Source organism: Balaenoptera physalus, assembly GCF_965194825.1.
Source record: "Balaenoptera physalus genome assembly, chromosome: 14".
NCBI classification, from domain to species: Eukaryota; Metazoa; Chordata; class Mammalia; order Artiodactyla; family Balaenopteridae; genus Balaenoptera; species Balaenoptera physalus.
In genome coordinates this window covers 83068263-83079906 of record NC_138893.1, presented here as the reverse complement: position 1 = coordinate 83079906, position 11644 = coordinate 83068263, and the positions used below count along the sequence as shown (strand labels likewise).

The window sequence follows — 11644 nt, the reverse complement described above, 5'->3', positions numbered from 1 at the left end:
ATATAATCTTCTAGATCATCCAGAGTCTAGATGAATGGGAGCTTTCACATCTTCTGGACTTAGGCGCTCATCCGCAGCCTAAACCAGTCAGGGTGTCCCTACAGTCAGGAGGGCGGGGTTAGGAAGAGCTGTGTACTAGCCAATGGGTGAGGCCGAGAGGTAGAGCCAAATGGCTGTGGCTGGGAGAGGCACGAACTGGGAGGAGCCTAGAGGGGCGGGGTTTCGAGAGGAGGAGGAGGTGTTGCTAGAGGGGGCGGGGCCTTCGAGAGCCGAAGGGGTGGGGCGAGCGCTGGAGCTTAAGTGAGGTGGGAGTGCGAAAATGGCAGCGCCTGAGGAGGAGCCGAAGCCCAAAAAGCTGAAGGTGGAGGCGCCTCGAGCGCTGAGGTGAGCGCTACCTGACATAGGGTGGAGGGTGACTGTGCCTGCTGCTAACCAGGGACCACGTGGGGTTGCGCGACCGAGGCGCCGGGTGGTATCCTCACCGCTGGCATGGGGCGAACACACGGGACCGGTTGCTCGGGTAGCTGCCCGCCTGGCTGCGACCTTTTGCCCGGCGCCCTCCCAGTTTGGCCGAGTCGCCGCCGGCTCCGGAGAAGCTCCGCCGCCCTTGGCCAATCAGAACGCCGGCCGGGGGTGCAGAGCCGGCTTTGGGCAGGCTGCGGGCGCCACGTGGGAGCCCGCCCGCGCTGAGCTGGTGCGACCCGGGAGGACCGGACCCGACCTGAGCCGAGGCACTCGCGGCCACCTCCTCTTCCTTGGGGGATGTCGAGGAGAATGCCCAGCGACTGCTCTACCCTGGGGCAAAGACAGAATTCTTGGGATTTTTCGTAAAGGTCGCGGAAGGGCGCCTTGACCTTCCTTTTCGTACGTACATCGAAACGAACGGTGTTATCTTTCGGAGACCCTCTACCGGGGACCAAGACTCCCCCTCCGAGGCTTTGCGGAGGTGGCATTTGCCTGAACGGTTAGGAAAGCTTGATTTTTCTTTTTTTCTTTGCACTTTTGGCAGCAGTGGAGATAGTTCTGCACCTAACATTTGTTTCACATATGATTTGATGTTGCAACTTTTACTTACAAAAAGTTATTGGTTAAAATATTCCTTCCTAATAAGTATAAGGTGCAGTATGCCCATTCCTTGATGATTTTGAAATGTTCCTTGGAAGGCAAAGATTTTTGTATCTAAAAATAGACATCAAACTGATTGAAAACTGTTGGGACACTCCTGATTATACAGGGCAAATCTCATTTCTAACAGCATTACCCTTCTTCACCTCTGAAAAAACGAATCTTTCATAATTGAAAAGAAAAGATCACTTAGGGATTTGGTGGTGTGTTAACGCTGTTTTGAATGGATGGTGACCAAATCCCTGCCAGTGCCTTTAATGTATTCCTATTACTTTCAAAGGGTCGAAGGGTTAGTGTGCCTACCTTATATGAAGAAAATAAACTTTTTTTTTTTTTTAAACGACTCAGGATGTTCCTTTTTCGTTTTAAGCTTTCAAACTATAGACTAAAGCAAAGGCTTTTGAATCACACCTACCTGGGTTCAAGGCATGTGCTTTCTCTGGTTGGCCCATTATTAGAGTATTTCCTTAAAAAGTACCTTCTTCACAAAGTTTCCTCTACCAAATTGGAAGACAGCTGCAACTTTCCCCTGCTATCCTACTGAACATACAGCCCTTAGATTTTCTCGTATGGTAATCTGTTTTCAGAGTGCTTTCCTATTTTACAGATGAGAAAATGGAAGCCCAAATGAAACAATTAGTTAAGGAACTGAAGTTTGAACATAGAGCATCTGGGTGCAAGTTCATTGTTTGACTTTACTGTGCCTACTTTTATACAACCACGCAAGATACGCTTCTCTTCGCCTATGCAGCCTTAAAAATAACGATAAATAATAATGTTTAATATGTATTGTTTCAGCATTTTACATATTTTAACTCATTCAATCCCACAACAACCCTACAAGGTAGACACTATAATTATATACATTTTAGCAAGGAGGAAACAGGTATAGAGAGGTTAAGTAACTTGATCAAGGTCAACTTTATTAACCTCACAGTTTGTCCAAAAGCCCTAGTGAACTGTTCACTCCGCTTTTGTTTCTCTACTTTCCCATCTGTTCTTTGTTTTGTTTTGCAGTTAGTGTACATAACTTTTTATGTTGTTGCAATATATGGGTATATGATACATAAGAATTCTTAAACAGGTATAAGGTTATTTTACATGTCATTAGTGTCTACGTAAAACTTGTAAAAGTCCTTAGGCAACTAAAACTCATTTTATAAAATATGTAGTTAGTACCACCTGTAGCCATGAAGTCAGGATTAGACACTTGAGTACTGGGATAAATCTCTTCATTTTGTGTGAAGACCTTTTGGGATTGGCTATTCCTACTTTCATTATATTAGTTTGGCTTTAAGGGTCTCAGTGTGGTAATGCACTGAGTGGTTAGACTGCATGCATTATCTATGATGACTTGCTTGACAGTTAAGGGGCTAGCTAACAGTTTTGGTTAACTTTTAAGAGAACGGCTTATAGATTGGGATTGACATGTATACACTGATGTGTATAAAATTGATGACTAATAAGAACCTGCAGTATAAAAAAACAAACAAACAAAACAACTAATAAAAAAGAAGAGAACGGCTTATAAAGTCTAAGCATGATTTAATGTGTAGAATCAGTTCCTAGGGAACAAATAAATTTGATATATATTTGTAGATGTCAAGAAAAGGATTTAGGGCTTTGTGAGAATTTCAGTTAGTTCTAGGGTAATAGTTCTCAAGCAGGGGAAGTATTGCCCCCCAAGGGACATTTGGCAATGTCTGGAGACATATTTGGTGGGGAGGGCTAATGGCACCAAGTGGATGGAATTCAAGGATGCTGCTAAACATCCTACAATGCACGGGAAGCCCCCTAAACCAAAGAATTATCCAGACAGAAGTGACAATAGTGTGAGGCTGGAAAAAACTCTGCTTCATGGAGCGCATCTGACAAGTCTAGCTTCCCTTTCTCAAATATCCATTCTTTTTCTAGGCTTTTTAGGGTATAGCAGTTACTGAAGTTGCAAAGAAATAAGCTAGCTCTATCATGTTTTCACATTGGGTTGAGGAACATTAATTGAGTGCCATACATTGTACTAGGTGCTTTATTTATGCTATCTCATTTAATCTTCCCAGCAACATGTGAAGTAGGAATAATGATCCTTGTGTTACAGATGAGGTATTTAGGCCTGAAAGAAGTCGAGAAGCATTTTTGGGAACTGCTCCCTAGATGAAAATGTTCCATGATGATTACCTGTATTTAGGACCACTTAACTTTCTTTTCTCTCCTTTGGAAATATCACCCAAGTTAATTTCTTCAGCGGTCACCTCTAAGAGGATGGAGTTCCTTCCAAGGCTTGTTGAGCACATGCCAAGTCTATTCTTTTAGTCAGCCTTTCAAATGCCTGCTATTTTAGGCATGGTGCTAAAAATTAGGTACATAGAGTGAGAGAGCTAAGACCCAGGTACCATCCTCTTGGTGGAAAATGAGTAGGGTTTGGGAAAATGATACCTGAGCATACTGAAAGATGACAGAGAGCTAACCAGGTGTGAAGTAGGGTGTCTGGCTTTATAAAAAAGTTTGTTTGGAGGTAGAAATGGCAGAGAGCTGCCTCTGTTGGGGAACTACATTTGTTTGGTCTGACTGAAGCAGAAGGTGTAGGAGGGTCCAGGCTTTGTACTGAACACTTTAACTTGTGTGATCTTTCTATCTCTGTATCCTTCAGCTCTCAGACCCTAATTTTAACTGTCTGCTGAATATCTCCTTCTGAGTGTCTTGCTGACACTTCAAAGTCATATATATCAAACTAAATCCATCTGCTGTCCTAAATCTGCACCTTCTTCCATGGTCCCTACATCTGTTAACGGCACCACTAACTTCTCTTACTCCAAAGTTTGGAACCTAGATACTTGATTCATTTTCCCTCTGTGTATGGTTATCAAAGTTGGTCTTTTCTTCTTCAGTTATGTCTGATAAATTCCTTTTCTTTTCCATCCCTGCTGCCACAACTCAAGTTTAGACTTTATTTTGCTTAGACTTGATGTTGGCTTCTTAACCAGTCTCTCCACCTACAGGTTCAAGTTCTGCCTAATCTTCTTCAGGAGTAGCTCTACTTATTCATCATAGCAAATATTCATAAGCTCTGAAGTCGATGTTAGGAAGGGTTGAATCTGAAGAGCCCACACTGTAACTCTCTCTGATGTTTTAGCAATTACACATTGTTCTGGATCATGACTTTTAATTTTATATAATTTATATATATATAAATTATATATAATTTTAATCTCTATTAAAAAGGAGACAAACTGCACTTCTCCAGTCAGCAAATGTTGAGTTTTTCTCAAATTATTGCTTCCTAACCATTTCACTTCCATGGACTCCTTTTAGTCTTTCCTTCTGTCTTTTACCTCTCACTAGGACTCTGTGTTTTAAAATTGTGTATTAAACCTAGGAATAAAAGTCTGTACGTATTTTAGATGACCAAGCAACAGTTTTAGTAACCTCTTCTTTTTTTTTTTTTTGGTGTTTATTTATTTATTTTTTAAATACATATTTATTGGAGTAAAATTGCTTCACGATGTTGTGTTAGTTTCTGCCATACAACAAAGTGAATCAGCTATATGTACACACATATCCCCATAACCCCTCCCTCTTGAGCCTCCCTCCCACCCTCCCTATCTCGCCCCTCTAGGTGGTCACAGAGCACCTAGCTGATCTCCCTGTGCTATGCAGCAGCTTCCCACCAGCCATCTATTTTACATTTGGTAGTGTATGTATGTCCGTGCTACTCTCTTACTACGTCCCAGCCTCCCCTTCCCCCATGTCCTCAAGTCCATTCTCAACGTCTGACCTCTTCTTTTAAAACACATTTTTTTTCTATTTCAGGAAATTCTCCAGAAGATGATTTTTATAAACTGAGCATACTGTTCCCGGAGTGGCCTGTTGTGAGGATTAAATGAGGAAAATGTATGCATACTAGAAAAGAGAAAGGATGATCGATTGTGCGTCCGTAGTGTATTGCTCAGTGCCTGGTCCTTAGGAGCTATTCAGTTAATGTTTGTTGGATAAATTATCAGTGCAGCATAGAGTGGGACTGATAATCTTTACTTTTCTAGACCTTATGTTTTTAACAATGAAGCCTAAAATTGAGTTTGGCTCTTTTCGGGTGATATTGCATGCTGTTCACTTATATTTACAAATTTAATCCTTTAAGATTAAAACTTTGGTTATGAAGGAAAATGAAAAACGGAAGTCTCCTGAGGTACTTTCTATGAATCCCTTAATAAGGTCCTTTCCTAGACGTTATATACTAGGGCAGAGTGAGGGTGGTGAAAAGGCAGAGTCAGAGGAAAGCCTGCATGGATTGTCCTGGGTATCTAGAGGTAAACATGAAATGCCTGGAGCCCAGGGAAAGTGAGAAGGGCTTTTGGTAAAAAGACAGGCATTGAAACTATGTTTCTGGTTTTAGGTATAGGCCTAGACTGAATAACGCTAAATAAACATGAGGCCAATATGCTACTTTCTACCTGAAATATGGCTCTACTTCCCTTCCATCGATTAAAATCCTGCCTGTATGCAAAATGTTCAGAGTTAAGTGGGAAAAAAAATAAGAGAGAGAATCAAAATTCTGAAGAGTGTTCTGGTCAGGATGGAAGCCAGTAGAGCAGTGGTTAAGACCTTTGGTTTGACTCTTGGTCCTTATTAGCTGGTAATCTTGGAAAGATTGTTTACTGGCCCCATGCCTCTGTTTTCTCATCTTTGAAATGGGTATAATAAAAATACCTACCTCAAAAGATTGTTGAGAGGATTTCATGAAAAAATAAATATAAAATTGGCACATAGTATGTTTTCAGTAAAAGTTAGCTGTTGTTATTATGGTACTCTTTATCCTGCTTTTAGCTCCCTACCCTGCTCCAAACACTGCAATTACAAATTTAAAAAGAAAAAGAAAAGATATAGGTATACTCAAGAACAAGATAACCATCTCCACGGACTGAAATGGAAAGCAAACATGCATTTAGATCCTGGGTTCAGGAGCAAGTGGAAATAACTTTGTGCAGGGGAACTGGAGTCAGATACCCTGGATGAAACTTGGAGCTGGGCTGGGGCTGGATGAAAAGAAGGCTGAAAGCCTCTGCTCCTGGCTGTTGCTTTAAAAAGCTGTGGCTCTGAAGTGGTGACACAGAAGTGGCTGAGCTGCCACATGGCTCAGAGATGGGAACTGTAATTTCTCCACTATCACCTGGTACAAGAGCACCGAGCTTGGAGGTCATGGGCTGTGGAAGAGGGGTGGCTTACCTCAAAACCATTGGAAAGAGGAAGGGAAAGTCTGAGCCTGCAAACAGATGAGGAAGCCTATTACTTGGAAAATAACAAAAGCACTAGGAGATAAACTCACTTAAAATCTAATGGAGCAATTTCAAAATAACTTTTAAGTATTTTAAATATCTTTAAAAAGATAAAAGAAGTAATAGTTATAAAAAAAGCATGTTAAAAATAAACAATAGGTAAATGTGAAGTAAATGGCTATATAAAAGAAAAAATGGTGAAAAATTAAAAAAATTTTAAAAAGTTGGTTAAACTCTGGTCCAAACGTATTTAAAGCAAAAATTAGTGAGTTGGAAGATAGTACTGAGTAATTCACCCTGATGTAGCACAGAGAAATCAAGAAAACTCAAGAGAATATTTTTTATATATATATATATATATGTATATAAACACATACATATATTGAGAGGCACCAACTAACATCTAACTGGGAGTTCCAAAAAGGGGAAAGAGTGTGAATGGTGGAGAGGCCTTGTTAGAAGAGATGACGACTGAGAATTTTCCAGAATTTAAGAAAGATCAAAGTCCTCAGGTTGAGGGTATTCTAGGTGCATATAAGTGATATCATACAGTATTTGTCTTTCTCTTTCTGACTTACTTCACTTAGTGTGATAATCTCTGGGTCCATTCATGTACCTGAAAATGGCATTATTTCATTCTTTTTTTTATGGCTGAGTAATATTCCATTTTGTGTGTATGTGTGTGTGTGTGTGTGTGTGTATGTGTGTATATCTCACATCTTTATCTATTGATCTCTCAATGGACATTTAGGTTGTTTCCATGGCTTGGCTGTTGTAAATAGTGCTGCTATGAACATGGGTGTGCATGTATCTTTTCAAATTATAGTTTTCTCTGGATATATGCCCAGGAGTGGAATTGCTGGATCATATGGTAACTCTATTTTTAGTTTTTGGAGGAACCTCCATACTGTTCTCCATAGTGGCTGCACCAATTTACATTCGGATTGTGGGTTATTTTATTTTCTTTATTCTTTTTTTTTTTTTTGTATTTTCCAACTTTTCTACACTGAACATATATATTAGGACTCTTGATTTTAAGCTGGAGGAACTTGATGTGCATTAAATACATATTTTGGCCAAGTGCTGAGTGGCTAAATATCATCATTACAGAATGGACCTCTGGGATACTAAGTAAATCTGAAACTTTGTAAAACAAGTATTATGATTTTATTATAGGTTGTAATCTTTTCATCTGTATTTCTGAAATCCCAAAAGCTCTGAAAACTGGAAATTAAAAAAAAAGTTTGAGATGAATTAATTTGGCAGCAAAACTTGAATGGGTTTGACGCCCCCTGTAGTATTTATTTGTCTGACACAAATGTGTATGTTTTGCTGTAGAAATATGTGTTTGTTAATGGCATTCTGAGTGAAACCTTCCTGGGCAGTTTATAAAATATATAGTACATACAGTGCATTACCTTCCTAAAATTGACAGATTTCTAAATCCCATAAAATTCTGGCCTCAGAACATATCTTGCCCCAGGATTCAATAATAGGATTGAGGGCCTTTCTAAAAATTTAAATATTCAGTTTTTAAAAGCTTTCTATTGTGCAGGAACGACAATTTCTCATCAGAATCACTTGCTAAAATTTTCCTGCAGTCCCCATTCTACATGTTGATGATACTAAATAGATGCTTATTTCAAAGGTCTTGTTTGGCTAGTTCTACCATAATACTGGTGCTGGTTATGTAATTGAGTTACTAGGCTTTTCTTCCTTTCAAATAGTAACTGACTAAGGTAAAGACTTCTCTTCAATTTTTGGACTTCAAGATTTGTAAAGCTCATTTCACTGAAGTGGTCTCATGAACTAAAGTTTCACATACTGCTTGAAGATGATACTTTTTGAATATTTTCCAAAGTAGATTTAAAGTTGTTGCCCTCACTTATATGTTTTATTTCTTATGTTTTTGTTTGTACTTGTTTGTACTTGTGCCCTCATATGATTTCTTTAAAAATGTATTCATCTAGGAAACAATAATTAGCTTTCAACATAAGAACATCTTGAGTTTCCATTTGCATTTTGGCTTTCATTGCATACATGCTGATTTCAGCATCTTCTGTAGAATAGAATAAGAAAATATGTACAGCAATTATGTAAGAAACTCTTACCTTCTCAAGACACAGTTTGGTTACTGTATTAACAGGATCTCACAATTTTGTCAGCACACCACATTTAGTTACTAATAAGCCCCGCTATTTTGCTATGTTAGCTGCAAATACAGGATTATAGGTATGAAGGTAGCATATGTGATTACTGATCACTCACAAAATTAGGGGTTATCAGAAATGATATTGAAGTGGTTACTTGGCTTTTTGCCTTCTAGAGGCTGAGGCTGGACTTTGGTGTATCCCTAGTAGAACCATTAAGTCTCTAAGAGACTCAGTTGACTAAAAGAGCAGGAAGTCTAGCCAAATATGACTCATTTTAGGAGTGCATCTCTTGCCTCTATTGTTCTCTGGTATTGAATTCATTTCTCACACAGCCCATCTTAATGTAACAAGAAAGATGGCATTTTTCATCCCTAAGCCAAAAATCTCATGAGCCCAAAGGCAGAGACTTTCCACATCTGTGTATCAGTTTTGAGAATACTCTGATTAGTCCTGCCTGGGTTACATACCCACCATTGAACCAGTTAGTGTATCAGAGGTGGGGATTTTGGCCAGCCTTGGATATACTCTCAGCCATTTTCCTGTGTGCAAGTGTGCGTGCTTGCGTGCACACCAATGGTGTTTATATATGTGGGGGAGTGCATGGATGTTGAGGAGGACGCTCTAATCAACAGCTCCGCCAGCACCTTGTAGGGTGTAGGAGGTGAGGTGGTATCATTCTCTCAGCAAGAGAAAAGTTCATTATAGCATATATAGAATATATTTATGAAAACCTCATTCCTCAAGGTCCAGCCAAAGTCTGTCTTCCCTATAAAACTTTCCTAATCACCGAGCCTGGAAACAGCTCCTTCACTGGTTGTTTGTACTTTATACTTTGCATTATTGCAGTGCACAGTGTATGCATGTTTTATCTCGTCTAGTGCTACTTGAAGTAGGGAAACTAGTTGAATAACTCTTAATGCCTTATAACTAATTACTTCATTGCAACATAGGCTCTAAATTTTTATTCAGTGAATTAATTCTTAAACTCTTTAAAGATGTTTTAAGATTATGTTTGTAGTACTCAGTGGCACATAATGGATTCATGTATTGGCTGTAAATTCTTATCTATTCATAAGAGTTGATAGAACTCTTACCTGAAAACATTTCATGGTTCTTGGACCTTTCTTTTTTCTTGTTACATGGAGTGAGCTTGTGTGTGAAATAAATCCAATACTGGAGGACAGAGGCCAAGAGATGCACTCCTAGATTACATTTCTGTTCTTTCTGGTGACTGTAGTGAGCCTTGACTATAATAATCATTTCTTGCATTTGTCCATGGGGAAAATTCCCTCAGAATATATATATTACTCCTATATAAATAGTAACATTTTATTTTATTTTTTTATAAATGTATTTATTTACTTATTTATTTTTGGGTGTGTTGGGTCTTCGTTTCTGCACGAGGGCTTTCTCCAGTTGTGGCGAGTGGGGGCCACTCTTCATCGCGGTGCGCGGGCCTGTCACTATCGCGGCCTCTCTTTTTGCGGAGCACAGGCTCCAGACGGGCAGGCTCAGTAGCTGTGGCTCACGGGCCTAGTTGCTCCGCGGCATGTGGGATTTTCCCAGACCAGGGCTCGAACCCGTGTCCCCTGCATTGGCAGGCAGATTCTCAACCACTGTGCCACCAGGGAAGCCCAATAGTAACATTTTATTAAGGCCATGTGGTCAGTGTTTTCTTTCTTAAAAAAAAAATGTAGAATTGCTTATTTGGTGGAAAAATAAATTTTCTGAAAGTGAATTTGCAAAGAACTCAGTGACCTATCAGAATGATCAGTCTTTTCCCTATGGGTTAGCAGGTCCTTAATTAGTGAGCTTATTTGCATTGTAATTAGAACTCCAAAAGCACTGAAGGTCAGCAACATCGTTCTTAATTTCATAGCATACTGTGTAACAGTGTACTATGTGGCCAATAGGTAATACCGCAAAATGGTCCTTTTAAGAAATTTGTTGACTCATCCAAGAGGGGTCACTGGAAAACAAAATATAGCAAAAGAATCAAATTCAGATGTCTTAGGGTTCTCAATTTCCTTTAAGCTTGATGTAGCAAAATAAATAGTTTTACTCTTTGAGCCCTTGAGCTGAAGTCTGGAAAGCCATGTTAAGTTTTTGAGTAAACAAATTGAAAAACAAGAAAACTATCTTTAAAAAAAAAAAAAAAACTGGTTCAAATGTGTTGTCTTTGAAGTTAACCACATTAGAGATTTGAACATTTTCTTGTTTTATAGGCATGACTGAGGAAGTCTTGGGTTCCTCCTAAAACAGAGTTTTTCAGAAATTGTTTTTCCTACGCAGAGCTGAGACCTTAGCTATCATTTTTAGTTCTTAGTTTTGGTGAAGATTAGAGCTGTTAAGCTGAAGAAGTGATGCAGATTTACACCCTTGGTTATGTCTCTGGTCTCACATACTCAAGATGAACTGATTATATAACATTTTAGCATGGGATAGCATGTTGATCCCATTCAAGTATACTGACAATTCTACTTTGTCTTGTTTTACATAGCACTTGCTTATCCAGATGTACAGAGCTGGATTGTTTAGATTTGAAATATTATAATAAAACATAGTTACATTATTAAGTTAAGTAGTACTAAATATTTAGTATTAAAAAATAGTATTTTAGTAAAAAATAGCTTGAAAAGATTTTTTTTTTTTTTTGAAGGTGCAGGAGTTAGGTTCTTCTCTACATGGTAGGTTTGACTTCTTTGGGTATATTCATCCCTCAGTTTGAATATTGTAAAGATGCTCTGTAGAGAAATATATAAATTTCTAGACTTACACTCACAAGTCCTTAGAATTGGGAGCAATGTTAAGTTATCTTTGCCCAGCCTCCTGCATTAGACAGGAATCCCTTCGTTAGTACCCCTCTTTCCCTATTTGTGTAGCATTCCTCCCCTAGATTCAGCACAAATAAGGGAAAAGGAGTACATTTTTTCACTAATGGAAAACACACACACACGAGACCTTTGATCTCACTTCTATGTGAAGCTTGAATAAACTACATTCCTTAGAAAACTTGTTAGTATCCTGTAGCTATCAAGTCAGATTCAGAGCTCTTTAAATGATTTCTTGTTGGTCAAGATATTGCTTCTTTATACT

General features: G+C 39.0%; 1 protein-coding gene and 2 long non-coding RNA genes across 8 annotated transcripts in view; 1 reads left to right on the top strand and 2 right to left on the bottom strand.

Annotated features, from left to right (window-relative positions):
* Nucleotides 1-11644, bottom strand: part of LOC309642871 — a 367193-nt gene that overhangs the window by 205855 nt on the left and 149694 nt on the right. The window lies entirely within an intron of this gene.
* LOC309642866 overlaps nucleotides 1-11644 on the bottom strand; it is a 242639-nt gene that overhangs the window by 128206 nt on the left and 102789 nt on the right. The gene's annotated exons all lie outside the window — the stretch shown is intronic.
* Nucleotides 248-11644, top strand: part of ADK (adenosine kinase) — a 496766-nt gene continuing 485369 nt past the window's right edge. For 4 of the 6 annotated variants that reach the window (XR_014253411.1, XM_082424929.1, XM_082424931.1 and 1 more), the window contains exon 1: nucleotides 249-384. Coding sequence is in view for 5 of the 6 variants with exons in the window: in XM_082424929.1 (XP_082281055.1) it covers nucleotides 320-384 (65 nt within the window). In the remaining variant the exon portion in view is untranslated. Of the gene's footprint in view, nucleotides 385-11644 lie in introns of all 6 variants that reach the window. The other 2 variants (XM_082424930.1, XM_082424927.1) reach the window with 1 other exon arrangement.